This window comes from Bos indicus x Bos taurus, chromosome 23, assembly GCF_003369695.1.
Source record: "Bos indicus x Bos taurus breed Angus x Brahman F1 hybrid chromosome 23, Bos_hybrid_MaternalHap_v2.0, whole genome shotgun sequence".
In the NCBI taxonomy this organism is placed as follows: Eukaryota; Metazoa; Chordata; class Mammalia; order Artiodactyla; family Bovidae; genus Bos; species Bos indicus x Bos taurus.
In genome coordinates, this window is record NC_040098.1 from 5,847,553 (window position 1) to 5,871,889 (window position 24,337).

The 24,337-nt window shown below is 40.8% G+C and overlaps 1 protein-coding gene and 1 long non-coding RNA gene across 5 annotated transcripts in view; one reads left to right on the plus strand and one right to left on the minus strand.

Annotated features, from left to right (window-relative positions):
- The window catches only part of LOC113881548, a 40,280-nt gene extending 31,539 nt beyond the window's left edge, over nt 1-8,741 (minus strand). Inside the window, exon 1 of the long non-coding RNA XR_003508058.1 lies at nt 8,284-8,741. This is a non-coding gene — a long non-coding RNA (uncharacterized LOC113881548). The remainder of the gene's footprint in view (nt 1-8,283) is intronic.
- HMGCLL1 (3-hydroxymethyl-3-methylglutaryl-CoA lyase like 1) overlaps nt 7,869-24,337 on the plus strand; it is a 201,344-nt gene continuing 184,875 nt past the window's right edge. For 2 of the 4 annotated variants that reach the window (XM_027524557.1, XM_027524558.1), the window contains exon 1: nt 7,870-8,110. In XM_027524557.1, the coding sequence (XP_027380358.1) occupies nt 8,003-8,110 (108 nt within the window). In that variant the 5' untranslated portion in view covers nt 7,870-8,002. Of the gene's footprint in view, nt 8,111-24,337 lie in introns of all 4 variants that reach the window. The other 2 variants (XM_027524559.1, XM_027524561.1) reach the window with 2 other exon arrangements.

The window sequence follows — 24,337 nt, forward strand, 5'->3', positions numbered from 1 at the left end:
TTTCAAAAATTTCTTACGCTGTGGAGGGTAGATTGTGAATGTAAAATAAAACAGAAAACCAGCTACAGTAGTAATAATAGCTAACATTCAGTGGGTGCCTATTATGTAACAGAGACCTTGTGTTGAGCATTTCATATGTTCTAGCTGGTTTTACAGAGAAGGCAATGGCACCCCACTCCAGTACTCTTGCCTGGAAAATCCCATGGATAGAGGAGCCTGGTAGGCTGCAGTCCATGGGGTTGCTAAGTGCCAGATACGACTGAGCGACTTCACTTTCACTTTTCACTGTCATGCATTGGAAAAGGAAATGGCAACCCACTCCAGTGTTCTTGCCTGGAGAATCCCAGGGATGGGGGAGCCTGGTGGGCTGCCATCTATGGGGTCGCTCAGAGTTGGACATGACTGAAGTGACTTAGCAGCAGCAGCAGCAGCTGGTTTTATCTTTACAACAGCACTGTCAGGTAGGAAATTTTAATCATCATTCTCTGACAGATAAAGAAAAAGAGACTAAAGGACTTGTGAAGGCCACTCATTTGGTATCTGGTGGAGCCAGGCTGTCATCACGAGGAATCTAAAACCAGCACATAGGCTCTGCCACTGTACAATGATGATGCTTTCCAAGAGAAAGAGAGTGGGGGAAGTCAGTAGAACAGAGAGAGACAATGGATGGGTGGGTCCAAGATGTTAACTGACTTCTCTGGTTGACAGATGAAATTTGGGATAGGAGGTTAAGGAGAGAAGAGAGTCAAGAGTAATTCAGGAGAAGCAGGCAAACTTAAATGATTTTGCATGGAACATGCCATTCGCAACAACATGGATGGAGTTAGAGATGGTCACACTAAGCGAAGTAAGACGGAGAAAGACAAATATCATATGACATCACTTATCATGTGGAATCTAAAATATGATACAAATGAACTTATTTACAAAACAGAAGCAGACCCAGAGACACAGAAATTAAATTTATGGTTCAAAGGGGAAAGAGGGGCAGGGATAAATTAGGAGTTTGGAATTAAGAGGTACATATTACTATGCAGAGACTTCCCTGGTGGCTCAGATGGCAAAGCGTCTGCCGACAATGTGGGAGACCCGGGTTCAATCCCTGGGTTGTGAAGATCTCCTGGAGAAGGAAATGGCAACCCACTCCAGTATTCTTGCCTGGAAAATCCCATGGACGTAGGAGCCTGGTAGACTATAGTCCATGGGGTCACAAAGAGTCAGACATGACTGAGTGACTTCACTTTCACTTTCTTTATTACTATGCATCAAACAGACAAACAACAAGATCCTACTGTATAGCACAGGGTACTATGCTCAGTATCTTGTAATAAACCATAATGGAAATGAATATGAAAAGATATGTATGGATATATACATGTTATTATTTTCCATAGGACTTCTTAGATTTGCATTAGTAGTGGTACATATTGAGGATTTTCATTTTAATCATAGAAACTGGGAATGTGTACACTAATATTAACTGTTTAAATTTATAAGTTGAAGCTTTTTAAATTTATAAATTTTAAGCATTCATGATTACATTTAACATCAAATTACTGTCCACCAAAAGTGCATGTATTTTCACTCTCTTTTATATGTGAGATAAAACGTTCTTATGATGGTCTTTATTTCATCCTTATTGCTAACAGTTTGGGTATTTACAGGAATCATAATTTCATTTTTTTTGTGATTATAGCATTTTCCACATGAAGTACATAAAAATAAAACTGTATTCAGTATTTTCATATTTATATGGTTTCCCTGTCTAAAAAACCCTATATTCCTATGGTGAACTAATTGAGATATGAATTTGTCTAAAAACCTTCCCCATTTAGAATACTATTAAGTATTACAAGTTTATTTCTAGATGTTCTTTTTCCTACTAGTAGAGGACCATACAATATTTGACTTGTCTCAGAGGTCATACTCCAAGACTTTAGATTTCAATATTAACTGTCAAAGCTTTTTCAAATTCTGAACAACTGACTCCATGGTAAAAGTTACCTTGTCTAAGTACTGTTGTTCAAATTGGGTCCTTTTAAGTTCTTTCAAGTACTATTTTTCCTGTTATAGAATTACAGAAAAAACGTGTTAGGCATTGATATAACTTATAAGCTGTATTTCAACTGTGTTGGGAAAATAACAGCTAAGCTCGGCTGAAGCAAATTATCAAAGATATTTAGACCTATGAATATAGACCTCTAAAATAAGCATATTCAAATAAATAATAACTGGAATTTGGGGTGCCTTAGAGTTTTATTTATTGTTACTATTCTTAGTAGCTGTATCAGTAGTATACATTGTCAACCTCAGTCTCCCAATTTCTCCCACTCCCCCTTCACCCACGTTTGTTCTCTATATCTGTGTCTCCACCTCCACCTTGCAAATAAGATCATCTGTACCATTTTTCTAGGTTATACAGATCTATGTTAATATATGATATTTGTTTTTCTCTTTCTGACACTTCACTATATATGACAGTTTCTAGATCCATCCACATCTCCACAAATGACCCAGATCAGGTCAGATCAGTCGCTCAGTCGTGTCCGACTCTTTGCGACCCCATGAATCACGCACGCCAGGCCTCCCTGTCCATCACCAACTCCCGGAGTTCACTCAGACTCACGTCCATCAAGTCGGTGATGCCATCCAGCCATCTCATCCTCTGTCGTCCCCTTTTCCTCCTGCCCCCAATCCCTCCCAGCAGCAGGGTCTTTTCCAATGAGTCAACTCTTCGCATGAGGTGGCCAAAGTACTGGAGTTTCAGCTTTAGCATCATTCCCTCCAAAGAAATCCCAGGGCTGATCTCCTTCAGAATGGACTGGTTGGATCTCCTTGCAGTCCAAGGGACTCTCAAGAGTCTTCCCCAACACCACAGTTCAAAAGCATCAATTCTTCGGTGCTCAGCCTTCTTCACAGTCCAACTCTCACATCCATACCTGACCACAGGAAAAACCATAGCCTTGACTAGATGAACCTTTGTTGGCAAAGTAATGTCTCTGCTTTTGAATATGCTATCTAGGTTGGTCATAACCTTCCTTCCAAGGAGTAAGCATCTTTTAATTTCATGGCTGCAGTCACCATCTGTAGTTATTTTGGAGCCCAGAAAAATAAAGTCTGACACTGTTTCCCCATCTATTTCCCATGAAGTGGTGGGACCGGATGCCATGATCTTCGTTTTCTGAATGTTGAGCTTTAAGCCAACTTTTTCACTCTCCACTTTCACTTTCATCAAGAGGCCTTTGAGTTCCTCTTCACTTTCTGCCATAAGGGTGGTGTCATCTGCATATCTGAGGTTATTGATACAACTTCATTCCTTTTAATGGCTAAGGAATATTCCATTGTGGGCTTCCCTCGTGGCTAAGTGGTAAAGAACATTCCTGCCAATGCAGGAGATGCAGGTTTGATCCCCGAGTCAGGAAAATCCCCTGGAGAAGGAAATGGAAACCCACTCCACTATTCTTGTCTGGGAAATCCCATGAACAGAAGGAGCCTAGGGGGCTACAGTCCATGGAGTCGCAAAAGGGTAGAAGATAACTTAGCAAGTAAACAACAATATTCCATTGTGTATATGTACCACATCTTCTGTATCCATTTCCCTGTTAATGGAAATTTAGGTTGCTTCCATGTCCTGGCTATTGTAAATAGTGCTGGTATGAACATTAGGGTACATGCGTCTTTTTGAATTATGGAATATACACAGTAGTGGGGTTGATTGGTCTTATGGTGGTTCTGTTTTGAGTCTTTTGCATTAGAGTTCAATCTTTTGCTTTAGAGAATTTTAGAGGCTTTCAAGAATTGCATGACCTCACTTTGGCAGTTCTGATCATGTTCTTCATGTTAATCAACCTTGATCAAAGTGACAAGAGTTCCCTTCATCCTCTTTGCCCTTCCAGTCCTGTTCCAATAAGGATCCAAAAGTTCCCTCTCCCACTCTTTGCCTTGTTCTGTCCTTAACTGCTTTATTTCTGTTACTAGTGGAAGTCTCACCACTCTCAGAAGCGTGAATGATGACTTGCTTATTCTGCGTGTTAAATTCCTTAAGTGTGTTTATACTATGTTGTGCAAAGTAGTCGTTGAATCCTTTCATGTGTAACAGTGCTTGCTGCAGCAGACAGTGGGGCTGACTGGTGCTCCTGGCCAGGCGACGTGGCCACACGAGGCTATTCTTGATGGCTGTCCATTCAAATGCAGGTGCTGAACTCATGCTGAAGAGTTTCAGAGCGTGTCGGTGTATTTGTGCTTGTGAAAGAGTGGTAGGAAGAGAGGTGGTCTGTTCTAGGACCATCTCCCCAACGCTTCACTACCCAAGACTAGTCCTATTCTAAGGACACGGATGTGTTTACAATTTTCATTTGAATGACTTGAACCTTTATAGCTTCAGTAATTGTGTGCCCTGGATTTCTTTAAGCAACACAACTCTATTTCAGTGCTTAACCTGTATTACCCACTTACTCTCAGCTGACTGACTTGCCAAATTATCTGTGACATCTTCCCTAATCGACTACCTTCTATCTTTTCTTCTTTATTACACTGCTGCACATAAGGGTTCTAACCTTGCAAATTGCCTTAGAATGTTTACTGTTCATATTTTGTAAGTTTTTAATTGAAGGATAGCTGATTTACAACATTGTGTCAGTTTCAGGTGTATAGCAAAGTGATTCATATTTTTCCACTCTCCAAGAAATTTATTTTAGCATATGCCATAGACTGATATAATTGATATAGTAATTCTATATGAAAAGAAACCATTACAGAATTAACTAAGGTGGTGCCCTTACAAGGAAATAAAAAAAGGACATAAAGAACTCTTCCATGTAAAGATTCTGGATCTGCATCATTTTTTTTCAATATATGAAAACAACATTAGAAGCAAAGCGAACAGTAGCAAAGAAAAAACAGAAGCTTGGCATATGTATTATATATGTATAGGCTGAGTTATAATACAAATATATATGCATATGTATGTGTGTGTGTGTGTGTGTTAGTCTCTCAGTCATGTCTGACTCTGCAACTCCATGGACTATAGCCCACTAGGCTCCTCTGTCCATGGAATTCTCCAGGCAAGAATATTGGAGTGGGTAGGCATTCCCTTCTCCAGGGGATCTTCCTGACCCAAGTATGGAACCTGTTTCTCCTGCATTGCAGGTAGATTCTTTACCCTCTGGGCCACCAGGGAAGCCCATATATATGTATATGTATATGTTTATATACATTTACATACATATACTTCTCCAGATTCTTTTCTTTCACAGGGCATGTAAAAATATTAAGCATAGTTCCAAGTTCCTCTCATAATACTTAAAAATCAAGTTTTTTTTTTTTTTTTTTTTCAAATGGGACATCATTGAGACAGTTGGTGAAATTTGCATGGGATATGTGGATTGGATGGTAGTGCTGTACCAAGGGTGATTTCCTGTTCTGGAGGGTTGTTTAGTGGTGATGCAAGAGACTGTCTTTGTCTGGGGGAAATACACACTGGTGAATTAAGGCATCGTGAGGGGTGGAGGTCATATCTATTATTGCTCTCAAACAGTTCAGGAAAAGATTAATGACAATTGGCAGAGAAGAGAGGACAACAAAAGTGGAGGATCCATGGGTTACAGGATGTTCCCGCTTTCCAAATTCACATGTCGAAAACCTATCTTCTGGTATCTCAGAAGAACTGCACAAAAAAGATCTTCATGACCCAGATAACCACAATGGTGTGATCACTCACCTAGAGACAGACATCCTGGAATGTGAAGTCAAGTGGGCCTTAGAAAGCATCACTACGAACAAAGCTAGTGGAGGGGATGGAATTCCAGTTGAGCTATTTTAAATCCTAAAAGATGATGCTGTTAAAGTGCTTCACTCAATATGCCAGCAAATTTGGAAAACTCAGCAGTGGCCACAGGACTGGAAAAGGTCAGTTTTCACTCCAGTTCCAAAGAAAGGCAATGCCAAAGAATGTTCAAACTACCTCACAATTGCACTCATATCATACGCTAGCAAAGTAATGCTCAAAATCCTCCAAGCCAGACTTCAAAAGTACGTGAACTGTGAACTTCCAGATGTTCAAGATGGATTTAGAAAAGGCAGAGGAACCAGAGATCAAATTCCCAACATCTGTTGGATCATCAAAAAAGCAAGAGAGTTCCAGAAAAACATCTATTTCTGCTTTATTGACTATGCTAAAGTCTTTGACTGTGTGGATCACAATAAACTGTGGAAAATTCTGAAAGAGATGGGAATACCAGACCACCTGACCTGCCTCCTGATAAATCTGTATGCAGGTCAAGAAGCAACAGTTAGAACTGGACATGGAACAACAAACTGTCTCCAAACTGGGAAAGGACTATGCCAAGGCTGTATACTGTCACCATGCTTATTTAACTTCTATGCAGAGTACATCATGTGAAATGCCAGGCTGGATGAAGTACAAGCTGGAATCAAGATTGCTGGGAGAAATATCAATAACCTCAGATATGCAGATGGCACCACCCATATGGCAGAAAGTGACGAAGAACTGAAGAGCCTCTTGATGAAAGTGAAAGAGGAGAGTGAAAAATTTAGCTTAAAACTCAACATTCAAAAATCTAAGATCATAGCATATGGTTTCATCACTTCATAGCAAACAGATGGGGAAACAATGGAAATAGTGAGAGACTTTACTTTTTGGGGCTCCAAAATCACTGCAGATGGTGACTGCAGCCATGAAATTAAAAGACGCTTGCTCCTTGGAAGAAAAGCTATGACCAACCTAGACAGCATATTACAAGGCAGAGACATTACTTTGCCAACAAAGGTCCGTCTAGTCAAAGCTTTGGTTTTTCCAGTAGTCGCATATGGATGTGGGAGTTGGACTATACAGAAAGCTGAGCGCCAAAGAATTGATGCTTTTGAACTGTGGTGTGGGAGAAGACTCTTGAGAGTCCCTTGGGCTGCAAGGAGACCCAATCAGTCCATCCTAAAGGAAATCAGTCCTGAATATTCATTGGAAGGACTGATGCTGAAGGTGAAGCTCCAATACTTTGCCCACCTGATGCGAAGAACTGACTCACTGGAAAAAACCCTGATGCTGGGAAAGATTGAGGGCAGGAGGAGAAGGGGACGACAGAAGATGATGTGGTTGAATGGCATCACTGACTTGATGGACATGAGTTTGAGCAGGCTCTAGGAGTTGGTGTTGGACAGGGAAGCCTGGTGTGCTGCAGTCCACAGGGCTGCAAAGAGTCAGACACCACTGAGCGACTGAACTGACCTGAACTGGTATCTCAGAATGTGACCTTATTTCTAGAGATAGTTTTATATAGGTAATCAAGTTAAAGGGAGGCTCATTTGACTGGGCTTTAATCCAATATGGCCGATATCTTTATTTTAAAATTTTTATTTTAGTAATATAGTTGATTAACAACGTTTTGTTAGTTTCCTATGGACAGCCAAGTTACGCATATACAGGCATCTATTCTTTTTTTCTAGTTCTTTTCCCATTTAGGTTATTACAAAATATTGGGCAAAGCTTACTGTGCTATACAGTAGGTCCTTGTTGATTATCCGTTTTAAACATAGCAGTGTGCATCTGTCAAGCTTATTTTCATGAAGATAAACTCAGGTGAGTTCAAGGCCAGGAAAATCATACTTGGGCATGAGCCAACTCCCCAAAGGAAAACACAGATGCTTCTACTTTGGTGGAGACCTAACCCTTGCTTTATCTGTGGGGTCTGAACCAGATGAGAAGCCAGTAAGTGCAAGTGTGTGCCAACTCTCAGTCCCGAGTGCTACGCACAGTGCGGAACGCGCGCGCCAGGCTGAGACTGGCCGGCTCGGCCCGGGGTGGACCGCGTGTGCGCAGGTGCCCGTCGGCGTCCTGCCCGGCGCCGCCGCAGTGCGCAGAGCGCGCGCGGGAGGCGGGAGGCGGGAGGCGCTCCGCCGCCCGCAAGCTGAGCATCCCTGGGCGTTGGCCCCATCGCTCGCCCCCTGCCTGCTCCCTCCGCTCTCCCCGCGCTGCCCGGGCCCCGCCATGGGGAACGTGCCCTGCGCGGTGAAGCACTGCCTCAGCTACCAGCAGCTGCTGCGCGAGCATCTCTGGATCGGGGATTCAGTGGCAGGGGCGCTCGAGCCCGCGCAGGTACCATCTCGCGGCCCGGGGCGTCCCCACCTCTCCCGCCGCGGCGCCTCCCCGCCCGGGGCCCTCCTGCAGCGGTTCTGCGGTGTGAAGGCCTCTCCCCTGAAAAGGGTTCCCACCCTCTCCCGGGTGAATTTGCGGACCCGCCCCTCGGGGAGGCCCTTTGAATTCCCTACCTTGGCCACGTGCAGGCGGTCTGAAGGAAAGTGTTCCTTCTCTGCGTTTCCCTGGGAAAGGATCCTTCCTGTGAAACGCAGCACTTGTCTGAGGACAGCGTCTCTCTTTGCAATTCTCTTCTTATTATTGTGTGACAAAGGCGACGAATTTGTCGGAATGTGAGGCAGAAAAACGGAAGGAAGCCAACACCGAAGGCTAGGAAAACAGGGTGGGGTGAAATCATCCCTTATCTGTAATGTATTTATGCTCCAACACCCTTGAACAAGATGGGGGAAGATGGTAAATAGCAGAAGGATTTCAGAGCAAAATGTATTCTCATGTGATGCCTGAAATCCCATTTGAAGGCAACTATGAGGGCAGGTGAAGAGTAGCCACAGGCCTGCAATTTAATGCAGTCTTAACCGGAAATGGCAAGTAAATGGAGAAAATCTATATAAAGAAATTGATTTTCTCATAAAAGAGCTTACAATTTGAAGTTTCACAGAGAAATAGGTAGTTGTTAAGTGAAAGTTAAAATGTGGGAAAAAGGAAGGAGACTATTTAGCTATTAATTTTTCAAATTTTGCTGGATGCAAAATATTTATTCTTTATACATCTAAGTACAAAATAAAAACTTGTGTTAAATGTAACAATTTAGCGGGTAAGCATAATTTGAGTTTGTGTCTTTATTTCTTTATTTTTTTTCTTTAAGAAATATTGTAGTGTTTTTTGCCATACATTGACATGCATCAGCCAATTAACTGATTGGCTGATTCTAATACTGATACTAGGCTCCGTTTTTCCTATAGTTTTACATTCAGTGTATCTTCAATGTATCACCATGTGAATTGTAACCTTAGTTCTCCAGGTTGGAGTTCAGCAATCGTGGATTCTTTCAAAGATTTGTCCTCATTACCTGAAAGATGGCGGAGGTCGTCTAACTCAAAGACTTTTACTGACAATGCAAGAGAAGGAAAATTAGTCTTTATGTTCCCATATGTTTGTATGTCTTCTATTCAATTTTTTGGTCTTCTCCTTTGATCTTTGTATTATAACTTTAAACCTTCATATTTACTCTGTTACAGAATCAGAAATCCTTACATTTCAGTGAAAAAGTGTGAGACTGTATATGACTTCTGTTGCTATGTTAATATTATTTTTCTCTTCTCCCACCCCATATTCTGATTTTGTGGGTTTGGGGACTGTGACAGAGGCTAGACTGCTAGGGTGCCTACTTTTCCCTGTTAGAATGTAAAAGCAGGGTAATTGAAAATGACTAGAATGACTGATCTAGGAATGTAGGAAATAGGGTTTTGGGATATTCACCAGCCTAATGAAGATGTTTTGTTTCCTTTTTGAGAAATTGCTATACCTTCTCTAAACATTGCCTTTTTATCCCTGGACTGATTTGCTTAAGAAACTCCTATTCATTCCTCAGGCACAGCTTAAAGATCACTTCTTTTGATCAACTCTTTTCTCTTTCTAAGGTCAGTATCCTTTTTCTGTGCTCTAGTGGGACTTTATGCATAATTCTGTTGTGGTTCCACTGTTGTGGAATTGTAATGTAGGTCTTGTCCTGTTGATACCTGACACTTGACTCTGCAATTTACCTCCTTCCCTGGCTTCTCTGTTTAACATCCTTACTGCTTTTAGCCCTACTGCTCTGGGTTCCTCAGGCTGGAATCAGACTGGCTCAGTGGCCTCTGTCTGTCTGGTAAATATGTAGATTTCTCAGGACTTTGAACCTACACTCACAGTTTCTGACACTATTAGTATATCTGTATCTTCCAGACTTGTAGTCCCTTCTGTCTCTTAAACTCCAGTCCTGATGTCCATCTGCTCAGCTGACATCACTTGAGTATCTCCAAAGCAATTCAGACTCAACATTTGCAAAATCAGACTCACATTCTTCCTCTTCCAACTGCAGCCCTTCTCTACAAGTTCCTAACACAGGGAATACTGTCACAATTCATTCTGCCCTGGAAGCGCAAACCAAGAGTCCATTTCCTTCTTTCTGTCATATCCAGGGTGTCACTAAGTCCTGCAGTTTTACCTCTTGAATTTCCCTCAGATCCATCTGCTTTTCCAACTTACTGCTGGATTTTAAAGTGGCATTTTCTTTCCAGTGCCCTACTGGAGTCTTGTCATCCTTCAACCCCCTGTTTCGACAGCTAGTTGAGAGATGTTCTCTATTTCAAATGATATCATGCTGTTCTCCTGTTTCACAACCTTCTGTGAATTCTCATTGCTTTTAAGAGTGAATAGCAAGCAAAACCTTTAATGTATTCTTGGAAGGCTCAGATGATATCTTCATCGCATCTGCGCAGCATTGTCTTAAGCCATGTCTTATGCTTGCCACTGTGTCCTTCTTTGAGTTTTCCAATCATCTTTCCTCTGGAAACAGGGCCTTTATCTATTTACCTTTCTGATAGAAAGATTCTTTTCAACTAATTAACCTTGAGATCTTAAACTCAGATTACTTTCTCAGATTCTCAAGCCAAGCATTTCCTGTTACCTTACGTTTCACAGTGCACTGTTCACTATATATAAATGAATTACTATATTTATTTTTGTTACCATTTAATGTTTAATTCCCTACCTGACTGTAAGCATCATAAAAGTGAGGAAAATTTCCACCACAAAATTCTCAACAATGAATAAAATGTCCAATTAGTTTTTGATGGCCAATTAATTTCTCCTGAATGAACAAAAGAATAGAGGTTTACCCTTCTAGGGCATAAGCATCTCAAGTATACGGGGACCATGAACTCCTTCTTAGCACTTTTCAGGGTCCAAGACAATGACTGGCACATTGTAGTACAACACTAATCTTTTTTATGTGAATTCCAACGTGACGACAGTTAAGACAGATGTCAGTAAAGTTTGGTCTTAGTGCTGATAGGTGGATATTATTACTGTTCGTGTTTTACCTTTTTAAAATTGAACTATAATTTATAATGTTTTACAAGTGTGCAGAAAAGTGATTCAGTTATACATACATATTCTTTTTTGTATTCTTTTCCATTATAGATTATTACAAGATATTGATTATAGCTTCCTATGCTATACAGTAGGACCTTGTTTATCTATTTTATATATAGTAGTGTGGAAATTCCCATGGATGGAGGAGCCTGGTAGGCTACAATCCATGGGGTCGCAAAGAGTCGGATACGACTGAGCGACTTCACTTTCACTTTTCACTTTCATGCATTGGAGAAGGAAATGGCAACCCACTCCAGTGTTCTTGCCTGGAGAATCCCAGGGATGGGGGAGCCTGGTGGGCTGCCGTCTATGGGGTCGCCCAGAGTCGGACACGACTGAAGCGACTTAGCAGCAGCAGCGGCAGCAGTGTGTATCTATTGACTCCAAGTTCCTAATATATGCCTCCCACCTTTTCCTTTGGTATTTGTAAAATTGTTTTCTATGTCTATGAGTCTATTTCTGTTTTGTAAATAATTTCATTTATATCATTCTTTAAATTCAACATATAAGTGATATATCGTATGGTATTTGTCTCTCTGACTTACTAATTCTTCACTTAGTATGATTCTCTAGTTGCATCTGTTTTGCTGCAAATGACATTATCATTCATTTTTTGGCTGAGTAATAGTCCATCATACGTATGTATATATATGCATGCCACTGGAGAAGGCAATGGCACCCCACTCCAGTACTCTTGCCTGGAAAATCCTATGGATGGAGGAACCTGGTAGGCTGCAGTCCATGGGGTCGATAAGAGTCAGACATGCCTGAGCGACTTCACTTTCACTTTTCACTTTCATGCATTGGAGAAGGAAATGGCAACCCACTCCAGCATTCTTGCCTGGAGAATCCCAGGGATGGGGGAGCCTGGTGGGCTGCCATCTATGGGGTCGCACAGAGTCGGACACGATTGAAGTGACTTAACAATATATGCATACCATATCTTCTCGGTCCATTCACATGTTGATGGACATTTAGGTTGTATATTATCTTTTCATCTGATCAAATTTAGTCATACTTTCATGGGGAAAGAGTTGAAAATTGATTCTGGATGTTGTTAAATGGGCTTAACTATTTCTCCACTGCTAACTGTGGTAGAGGGAATCATGGGTAGGGCCCCTAAGTTTTGAAATAATTTGGTTGCAGCTGGGACAGACAGAGTGCTCTGTTTTGGAAGAATCGGTGCTAGTCAATAGAAGATTCAAAACCTAGACTCTTTTCTGCTACCAATAAATTATTAAGATAAAATATTATATTTGTGTGTAAGTACAAATACACTTTTTTGGAACTTAGCAATTTATTACCAAATATAAAATGAGTCAATGTGCATTAAAGGCTTATGCTACAACAGCTCAACATAATAAAATTCTTTAGATCTCTCTCTCTCTCTCTTTTTGTTTCTCTTTTTTGGTAATGGCATTGGTTTCTCAGAAGAATTCCTTAATGGGTTTCTCAGAAGAATTCCAGGAGGTCAAAACTGATCCTTCTGTGGTTCAAGCCATCGCTTAGGGTCTATTTTATTTTTTATTATTCGTCTCAGTTAAAATGGATATGATGAAGCTGGCTTAACTGGTGGTTTCAAGTTTTGATTAAAATGAAGTGTCCTTGTAAAATAGTCCTTGTTTGATTCAGTAACTAAATTTCTTTCTATATTAATAAAGAGACTTAAGCAATAACTAAATCTCTTTATATATTAATACCCTATCACAGCCATAAAATTTCCAATGGTCTAAATTCTATCATAAATAGCATTTTAAATGTTTGTTTTGTTTTTTAAAGATACAATTGTAGATTACGTGAGATTAAGTTTATAGTTATTTTACATTTTATCCTGATCCTTTTAAGTTGCATTTGCTGTGAGCAAAAATTAAGATTCTAAGTAAAGTATTTAGTGTTAGAGGATCTCTTGAGTTTAACCTGAATATATAATATTTTTGTTTAAATTTAGTGAAAAGATTAAAGTGACTATATACTTTATGGTTAACAGTGCTCAGCTGTTAATAAACACCTTAGGGTCAGTGGGGAGGAATTGTCAAAAAGAAAACAAACTACCAGCCTATCCCACTGCTTGTTTTCTGTTTGACTCAGGTGTTCTTTGGCCCTTTACATCACCCTTTTTACTTGTTTTATGACTTCTTTGAAATTACATAATTTTTAAAATTCATTTTTCCCCTGCATTAGCTTGGTGGTTATATACTGGGTTTTTTTGGGGGGGGGGAGGGGGTACCAGTTTATTTGCAGGAATGGTACTAAGAAAATAACTTAAGTAGATGTTTTAGTACAACTTACAGAAAAGGTGGAGCTAATCCAAACATGTGTGCACTGTCCTGGTGACCAGGGAGCCAGCCTAAGGCTTAGCTCTCGCTCTCGTTATCCTTACAGTGTTTCCCTGGGTGTGTTTATCAAGGGGTACTCTGCCCTGCCAGATTCGGGGGCCCCCATCTTGCACAGGTTGGTTCCATGCTCACCCAGTTCTTTGATGGATTTCACCTACTCTTTCAGGCAGTGAGTGTCAATGAAGTCACACAAATGGGGGTCATTTTTTGTCAGTGGCCGGTGTGTGCAGTTCCAGTCGTGGCAGATTGACTACTGGAATCAGTAGTGTAGCGCACATTCCATTGCGTTCAGCCCATTCTTGCCGTCATCAGGGTCCGGTTTCCTGGTATCCCAAAGGACGGTTCGGCCACCTCCTTAGTTCTGCAGCTCATCCGTTTCTCAGCATGTTCCCTCTCCCCACGAGATTGGTGAAAGTTGGCAAAGCCTTTCAAAGCCACATAACCGCCGTCCACAGAGTAAGACACGGACAGGCAGACGTAGGAGGCCTCGCGCTCCAGGTCGCTCTGGCGGTCACGGCCGGCTCGAGTCCTGGTGGCCGTTCTGCGCACCTGCGAGGCGGCGCGGCCCTGGGCGGCCGGGAAAGGCCGTGTGGGCTGAGCCGCGCTGGAGGGGCTGGGGGACCCGGAGGGGCGGCGGACCCTGAGGGGCAGAGGGGCAGGGAGGTTGGCCAGGGCTGGTTCGAGGGGCGGGCCGGGCAGGATCACCAGGTGCAGTCCAAGCATCCTTGAAGCAGGAAACCACAGGGCACCTCCACGAAGGTAGCCCATGGCATACTGTTTCTACAGTACTGTTCGTTGTTACCTAGAAGGTGTCAACATGCAAACTTGACTTATTAAAATATCATATAAATTAGTTCTATATTAAAAATGTAACTCCTGTTAGTGCCTTCATATATTGTATGTATTCATCTTCTACATGCTATATTTGTAATATATACTTATACAGTCAATGTACATTTATATTTATGTGTGTATTTCCCATTTCCTTGCTCTTCATTACTTTCTAAAGATCCATCCCTTCATCTGGAATTATTCCCCTTCACCCTAAAGTGTTTGCTTTAATATTTTCTTTAATAAAAATCTGGTGGTGATACTTTTAGTTCTTATTTGCTTGAAATTACATTTATGTATACATGCATACAAAATGCATAAATATAATGAATATTGACTTTAAATATATGTTCCATATACAGAGTTAGGATACATGACATGGCAACCATACAAAATGCAGATTTCTCAATAGATAAATGGAAACCAGGGACAAATAAGAGAGAAATCAGCTGTTGGCTTTATTTTTGGACCTTTGATGATAACCTGTCTTCAGTTCTCTTCTTGTTATCTTTGGTTTCCAACAGTATAACTATGATTTGTCTAGAGATAGTTTTCTTCATATCTGATAGTGGTTCATAGTGCTTCTTGGGTCTATGACTTGATGCTTGTTGGTTTCTATGTGTTTGGGGAAATTTTCAACCAGTTGCTTTCAAATATTACTTATTTCTTTTTTACCTCCAACTCCAACGTAGACCTACAGTTTGAAGAATCTTAGAACATTTTGTTGTGCCCCATTGGTTTCTTATACTCACTTTTGTATTTTTCATCTTTTCTTACCATTGTCGATCTGAATATTTTTCTCAAGTATATTCCATTTCACTAATTCCCAATTTAGCTTTGTCTAATTTGCTGCTAATTTAATTTGCATCCTTAATTTTTAGTTATAGTTTTGAATTACTACATTTCTACCTTGTTTCTGAAACCAATTTTTAGCTCTCTTTCCATCATATCAAGAATTCTTGAATGTTTATCAGTTATCTTAAGTTTCATCTCTGATCATTCCAATACTCAAATCTTCAGGGGGTTTCTTTCATTTATCTTCCCTCTTGGAAAGCCTACTAGCTTTTCAGTTTAAGTTAGACACCTGTTATGTAAATATTATAGATGAAATTTGAGGCTTTCAGTCATACTGTCCTTCTCCAGAAAAGATTAACTGTTCCCCCACCTCTTTTTGCTCACCCTCTACAAACTGCCTTTGGAAACCACAAGCCTGTTTTCTCTCTCTCTCTCTTTATTTAAGATTCTACATGTAAGTGAGATAGTACAGTATTTGTCTTTCTCTGTCTGACTTGTTTTGCTTAACATGATGTCGTTAGGCCCCATCTGGTAGCAAATGGCATGATTTCCTACTTTTTATGATTGAATAATGTGCCTTTGTGTAAATATATAGCACATTTATCCATTCATCAGTGGACACTTGGGTTGTTTTCACCTCTTGGCTATTGTAAATAATGCTGCAGTGATCATGGGAGTGAAGATATCTATTTGAGATAGTGATTTCCTATCCTTGGGAGAAACACTTAGAAGTAGAATTGTTGAATCATATGATAGTTTTATTTCTCACCTTTTGAGGAACCTTCATACTCAGAAATGTTTTCTATAGTGGCTGCAATGCACAAGCTTTCCCTCTTCTCCATATCCTCACCAACAACACCAACACTTATTTCTTGTCATTTTGATAATAGTCATTCTGATGGGTGCCTGGAGAAATACCAATAACCTCAGATATGCAGATGACACCACCCTTCTGGCAGAAAGCAAAGAGGAACTAAAGAGCCTCTTGATGAAGGTGAAAGGGGAGAGTAAAAAAGCTAGCTTAAAACTCAACATTCAGAAAACTAAGATTATGGCATCCGGTCCCATCACTTCATGGCAAATAGATGTAGGAAAAAAAGGAAACAGTGAGAGACTTTATTTTCTTGGGCTCCAAAATCACCGTGGACAGTGGCTGCAGCCATGAAATTAAAAGACACTTGCTCCTTGAAAGAAAAGCTATGACAAATGTAGACAGCGTATTAAAAAGCAGAGACATCAGTTTGCTGACAAAAGTCTGTATAGTCAAAGCTATGATTTTTCCAGTAGTAATGTACAGATGTGAGAGTTGGACCATAAAGAAGGCTGAGCACTGAAGAATTGATGCTTGTGAACTGTGCTGTTGGAGAAGACTCTTGAGAGTCCCTTGGACAGCAAGGAGGTCAAACCAGTCAATCCTAAAGGAAGTCAACAGTGAATATTGATTGGAAGGACTGATGCTGAAGTTGAAGCTTTAGTTGAGCACCTGATGTGAAAGGTGACTCATTGGAAAAGACCCTGATGCTGGGAAAGATTGAAGGCGGGAGGAGAAGGGGGCGACAGAGGATGAGATGGTTGGATGGTGTCATAGACTCAATGGATTTGAGTTTGAACAAACTGCAAGAGATAGTAAAGGATGGGGCATGCTGCAGTCCATGGGGTCGCAAAGAGTTGGACATGACTGAGCAACTGAACATGAACAGTTCTGATGGGTGTGAGGTCAGGAAGATTTATCTTTTGCTTCTAGCAGGCAATTAGTACAAGGGTAGCTTTTGTTGTTGTTCAGTCACAAGGGTAGCTTATCTTAAGGATATCATATATTTAGCTGATTCGAGGCTGGACCTGCTTCATTTGTGAAGGCTTCTCTTTTCTTGTCATCCTAATTTTTATCTTGTCATCCTTCAGGGTTCTGACTAAAGCCCTAGAGAGTTTACCAGAATGTCTTCTCCTTTTTGGGATCTGAACTCAAAAATATTTCCTCCTCAACCTCTCAGGCTCCTGGGAGCTCTGATGCTCATCCTAGCTTTTCACCTAATTACATTAGAATTGGCGAATGCCCCAAGGGGAAAAGTCATGCTGAAAATTAGCCTTAATCACTTCATGTTTTTCTTCTGCATGGTATCTTGGCCACTGAAGTAAACCTACTCTCAGAAACCCCTAAGGCTATCAAAAGGAGTTTTTCACTAATTTTTACGAGATTTTCTGGCTTCCCTGGTGGCTCAACAGGAAAGAATCCACCTACAGTGCAGGAGCCTGAGGAGACGCAGGTCCAATCCCTGAGTCAGGAAGATCCCCTGGAGAAGGGAATGGCAGCCCACTTCAGTATTCTTGTCTGGAAAATTCCATGGACAGTAGAGCTTGGTGGGCTATAGTCCATAGGGTCGCAACGAGTCAAACAAAACTGAAGAGACTTAGCACGCACTCTCACCAGATTTTCTGGTTCTCAGTGACAAGTTTGTTCTGAACAAGCTAATTGAAGGATTAACAATAAGAGTGGAAATATAAAAAGCACTAATTTTGCAATATAATTTGAATTGTAAAAAATATATTCATTTACCATGTTACAAAGCTTTTGAACTGGTTACATTCCAGATAATATGCAAACTATTGACATTAATAATTTATTATTTATTTTCCCAGGTTTATTGAGATATCAGTTCAGTTCAGTCACTCAGTCGTATCCAACTCTTTGCGACCCCATGAATTGCAGCACGCCAGGCCTCGCTGTCCATCACCATCTCCCGGAGTTCACTCAGACTCAGGTCCATCGAGTTGGTGATGCCATCCAGCCATCTCATCCTCTGTCGTCCCCTTCTCCTCCTGCCCCCAGTCCCTCCCAGCATCAGAGTCTTTTCCAATGAGTCAACACTTCACATGAGGTGACAAAGTACTGGAGTTTCAGCTTCAGCATCATTCCTTCCAAAGAAATCCCAGGGCTGATCTCCTTCACAATGGACTGGTTGGATCTCCTTGCAGTCCAAGGGACTCTCAAGAGTCTTCTCCAACACCACAGTTCAAAAGCATCAATTTTTCGGTGCTCAGCTTTCTTCACAGTCCAACTCTCACATCCATACATGGCCACTGGAAAAACCATAACCTTGACTAGATGGACCTTTGTTGGCAGTAATGTCTCTGCTTTTGAATATGCTATCTAGGTTGGTCATAACTTTCCTTCCAAGGAGTAAGCGTCTTTTAATTTCATGACTGAAGTCACCATCTGCAGTGATTTTGGAGCCCCAAAAATAAAGTCTGGCACTGTTTCCACTGTTTCCCCATCTATTTCCCATGAAGTGATGGGACTGGATGCCATGATCTTCGTTTTCTGAATGTTGAGCTTTAAGCCAACTTTTTCACTCTCCACTTTCACTTTCATCAAGAGGCTCTTTAGTTCCTCTTCACTTTTTGCCATAAGGGTGGTGTCATCTGCATATCTGAGGTTATTGATATTTCTCTCGGCAATCTTGATTCCAGCTTGTGCTTCTTCCAGCCCAACATTTCTCATGATGTACTCTGCATATAAGTTAAATAAGCAGGGTGACAATATACAGCCTTGACGTACTCCTTTTCCTATTTGGAACCAGTCTGTTGTTCCATGTCCAGTTCTAATTGTTGCTTCCTGACCTGCATACAGATTCTCAAGAGGCAGGTCAGGTGGTCTGGTATTCCTATCTCTGTCAGAATTTTCCACAGTTTATTGTGATCCACACAGTCAAAGGCTTTGGCATAGTCAACAAAGTAGAAATAGATGTTTTTCTGGAACTCTCTTGCTTTTTTGATGATCCAACGGATGTTGGCAATTTGGTCTCTGGTTCCTCTGCCTTTTCTAAAACCAGCTTGAACATCTGGAAGTTCACAGTTCACGTATTGCTGAAGCCTGGCTTGGAGAATTTTGAGCATTACTTAACTAGCGTGTGAGATGAGTGCAATTGTGTGGTAGTTTGAGCATTCTTTGGCATTGCCTTTCTTTGGGATTGGAATGAAAACTGACCTTTTCCAGTCCTGTGGCCACTGCTGAGTTTTCCAAATGTGCTGGCACATTGAGTGCAGCACTTTCACAGCATCATCTTTCAGGATTTGGAATGGCTCAACTGGAATTCCATCACCTCCACTACCTTTGTTCGTAGTGATGCTTCCTAAGGCCCACTTGACTCCACATTCCAGAATGTCTGGCTCTAGGTGAATGATCATACCATCGTGATTATCTGGGTTGTAAAGATCTTTTTTGTACAGTTCTTCTGTGTATTCTTGCCACCTCTTCTAATAATATCTTCTGCTTCTGTTAGGTCGATACCATTTCTGTCCTTTATTGTTCCCATCTTTGCATGAAATGTTTCCTTGGTACCTCTAATTTTCTTGAAGAGATCTCTAGTCTTTCCCATTCTGTTGTTTTCCTCTATTTCTTTGCATTGATCGCTGAGGAAGGCTTTCTTATCTCTCCTTGCTATTCTTTGGAACTTTGCATTCAGATGCTTATATCTTTCCTTTTCTCCTTTGCTTTTTGCTTCTCTTCTTTTCACAGCTATTTGTAAGGCCTCCTCAGACAGCCATTTTGCTTTTTTGCATTTCTTTTCCATGGGAATGGTCTTGATCCCTGTCTTCTGTACAATGTCACGAATCTTAGTCCATAGTTCATCAGGCACTCTATCTATCAGATCTAGGCCCTTAAATCTTATTTCTCACTTCCACTGTATAATCATAAGCAATTTGATTTAGGTCACACCTGAGGAACCAGAGATCAAATTGCCAACATCCGCTGGATCATAGAAAAAGCAAGAGAGTTCCAGAAAAACATCTATTTCTGCTTTATTGACTATGCCAAAGCCTTTGACTGTGTGGGTCACAATAAACTGTGGGAAATTCTGAAAGAGATGGGAATACCAGACCACCTGACCTGCCTTTTGAGAAATTTGTATGCAGGTCAGGAAGCAACAATTAGAACTGGACATGGAACAACAGACTGGTTCCAAATAGGAAAAGAAGTCCGTCAAGGCTGTATATTGTCACCCTGTTTATTTAACTTATATGCAGAGTACATCATGAGAAACACTGGACTGAAAGAAACACAAGTTGGAATCAAGATTGCCGGGAGAAATCTCAGTAACCTCAGATATGCAGATGACACCACCCTTATGGCAGAAAGTGAAGAGGAACTCAAAAGCCTCTTGATGAAAGTGAAAGTGGAGAGTGAAAAAGTTGGCTTAAAGCTCAACATTCAGAAAACGAAGATCATGGCATCCAGTCCCACCACTTCATGGGAAATAGATGGGGAAACAGTGGAAACAGTGTCAGACTATTTTTCTGGGCTCCAAAATCACTACAGATGGTGACTGCAGCCATGAAATTAAAAGACGCTTACTCCTTGGAAGGAAAGTTATGACCAACGTAGATAGCATATTCAAAGGCAGAGACATTACTTTGCCAACAAAGGTCTGTCTAGTCAAGGCTATGGTTTTTCCAGTGGTCATGTATGGATGTGAGAGTTGGACTGTGAAGAAGGCTGAGTGCCCAAGAATTGATGCTTTTGAACTGTGGTGTTGGAGAAGACTCTTGAGAGTCCCTTGGACTGCAAGGAGATCCAACCAGTCCATTGTGAAGGAGATCAGCCCTGGGATTTCTTTGGAAGGAATGATGCCGAAGCTGAAACTCCAGTACTTTGGCCACCTCATGCAAAGAATTGACTCATTGGAAAAGACTCTGATGCTGGGAGGGATTGGGGGCAGGAGAAGAAGGGGATGACAGAGGATGAGATTGGTGGATGGCATCACTGACTCGATGGACATGAGTCTGAGTGAACTCTGGGAGTTGGTGATGGACAGGGAGGCCTGGTGTGCTGCAATTCATGGGGTCGCAGAGAGTCGGACACCACTGAGAGACTGATCTGATCTGATCTGATCTGAATGGTCTAGTGGTTTTCCGTACTTTCTTCAATTTAAGTCTGAATTCGGCAATAAGGAGCTCATGATCTGAGCCACAGTTAACTCCTGGTCTTGTTTTTGTTGACTGTATAAAGCTTCTCCTTCTTTGGCTGCAAAGAATATAATCAATCTGATTTCAGTGTTGACCATCTGGTGATGTCCATGTATAGAGTCTTCTCTTGTGTTGTTGGAAGAGGGTGTTTGCTATGACCAGTGTGTTCTCTTGGCAAAGCTCTATTAGTCTTTTCCCTGCTTCATTCTGTACTCCAAGTCCAAATTTGCCTGTTACTCCAGGTGTTTCTTGACTTTCTACTTTTGCATTCCAGTCCCCTATAATGAAAAGGACATCTTTTTTGGGTTGGTTCTAAAAGGTCTTGTAGGTCTTCACAGAACCATTCAACTTCAGCTTCTTCAGCATTACTGGTTGGGGCATAGACTTGGATTACTGTGATATTGAATGGTTTGCCTTGCAAATGAACAGAGATCATTCTTTCGTTTTTGAGATTGCATCCAAGTACTGCATTTCGGACTCTTTTGTTGACCATGATGGTTACTCCATTTCTTCTGAGGGATTCCTGCCCGCAGTAGTAGATATAATGGTCATCTGAGTTAAATTCACCCATTCCAGTCCATTTTAGTTTGCTGATTCCTAGAATGTCAACGTTCACTCTTGCCGTCTCCTATTTGACCACTTCCAATTTGCCTTGATTCATGGACCTGACATTCCAGGTTCCTATGCAATATTGCTCTTTCCAGCGTCGAACCTTGCTTCTATCACCAGTCACATCCACAGTTGGGTATTGTTTTTGCTTTGGCTCCATCCTTCATTCTTTCTGGAGTTATTTCTCCACTGATCTCCAGTAGCATATTGGGCACCTACCGACATGGGGAGTTTCTCTTTCAGTATCCTATCATTTTGCCTTTTCATACTGTTCATGGGATATAGTTGACATCAAACATTATAAGTTTAAGGTATACAGATTTGATATGCATATATTACAAAATGATTACCATAGTTTTGCCTAGTATCTGCATCATATCCCATACTTAATCATCATGTAATTAATTAAAAGAAATCACCATTGCCTTTTTTGTGGTGAGATTGTTTAAGATATACCCTCTTAACAACTTGCAAGCCTGTAATATAATATTATTAACTATCATGAGACTATACCTTAGGTTCCTAGAGCTTATTCATCTTATAGATTACAGTTTGTATAGGAAAACAATTTAAAGTTTAGAAAATGAATAAAGAGTTGTCTGCATCATCAAAAAATAAGATTTTAAAGAGAAACTGACTTACACTGGTTTTCACTCTAAAAATTGCGAAAGATACAGAAGATATTTTTTAAACATGAAAATTATTATTATGCCTAACTTAAGTATCTGTCTTTAGAGAAACAGTATACTATTATTTACTGCTTTTTATGTATGATGTAGTTCAATAAAATTTGTTAAATGACTGACTAAATAAATGAGTGATTAAGTGGATAGTTCCTTTATTATATTTTGTCTCTATTGATGTAAGATTATTTTGGATCTTTCCACTTAATGTGTGTGAATTTGGTAGCAGTAATTTCTTCTTATTAACCTCTTCTTTACAATCTTATCTTTTGCTTTGCCTGGATTCATTCCTGATTCATATTTAATAGGCTCTGGACACTGCCTAACTACGTGACATGCAATAACTCACTTAATCCTCATAACAATCCTTTTTGTAGACACAGTAACTGAGACACAGGTTGAATGACTTGCTCATGATCAATAGTTGATGATCTCAGAGGTGAATTCAGGCAGCTAAGGTTCCAGAGCCCCTGGTTTTCACATCTACCAGTGTTTCCTGACCTTGCTGGTGAGAGGAGTCGACGGAGGCATTTATTAAATGTGCTAGGGATTCTGATCAGTAGCAGCTATCGCTGTTCTTTGCTTCAGCTGTCTTTGGAGAAACGCTGGGCTGGGTGATGCTGCTCCTTCTTTGTCCCAGACTCTGCTTTAGAGGGTCTGCTGTTGGCTCGTGTTTCCTCCAGTCTGTCTTTGGAGAGCTCCTGGCTCCAGCCCGTGGACTCCTATGAGTTTTGACTTCCCTTTTCGCCTCTCTGAGGGTGAGAATAGAGTTCTGCCTGGAATAGAATTGCATTGGATACAAAAGGAAAAACAACTTGGTTTCCAATAAATTTCCTGTTCCCTTCCTTCTCCAGTACTTTCTGCCTTTGGATTTCTGTTGGCTTCCCTCTTCCTTGCTTTCTCTCCTTCCAGCTGGCTTTCTCATCCTTCCCTCCCCCAACCCAGTGTTCTTGTTTTTTTCATTAGCTCTGAGCTTCTCCAAGTCTTCTGGCTTCCTTTCTGCTTATTCACTCTGGGCTGCAACTTTCCCTGACCCTCTCTCCTTTCCTCATTTTCTTCCTCTAAGCTTAGATTTTATTTTTATTTCTTTTGATTTTCCCTCATCAACCAAGGGGCTAGACTGTGCAGACATGTAATTTGATGTGTTATGCTTATGGAGCAGATGGTATTTAAAAGAGACCAAGCAAATTCATATATGTAGAGAATATCATTTTAGCAGAAATTCTGATTTGAAAGTGATTGTCCAGCCTGCTTGAAGACCCCACAGTAAAATCAATGCATGAGCATGCTTTCCTGGTCTCACGATTGTTAGACTGAGTAGAAGATTCAAATTGACTGCTACACAGATGAGCCATATTAACCTCTGGAAATGTTTTATTTTGTCAAGACTACACTTAAAAGATAAAAACAGATGAATGTCTTAAACAGGATTTGCATTCTTCCTCATATCCTTAGCTGCCTCAGACATCCAGTTTATCTTCCCTTTTTTTTAATCTTAAAAATTAGCTCATCTTTCATATATCTATTTACTGTTTTATGAGAAAAAATAATAAAGGCCCCTAATCTTATAAACTGCTTTATTATCTTTTTCACCCTTGATTTGAAGACAGATACTCACCTTCTACTAGTGGTGAAACTTTCCTTAAATGTCTTTCTCTGTGTCCTTCGTTTCCACCCCTGCCAACCCCAACTCTTAAGTAGCGCTCAGTGAACTCAAGTTTGTTTTCTGCATCAAAGCTCTGTTCCCCACCAAAGATGGTCAAGTAGAAACATCCCTCTAGTAAATTTGTAATATTTGGAATGCTAGAGTGAGATTTTCTAAAAGGTGAAACTACACTTACCTTTTCTATTATCCAGAAGATTTATATACTTAG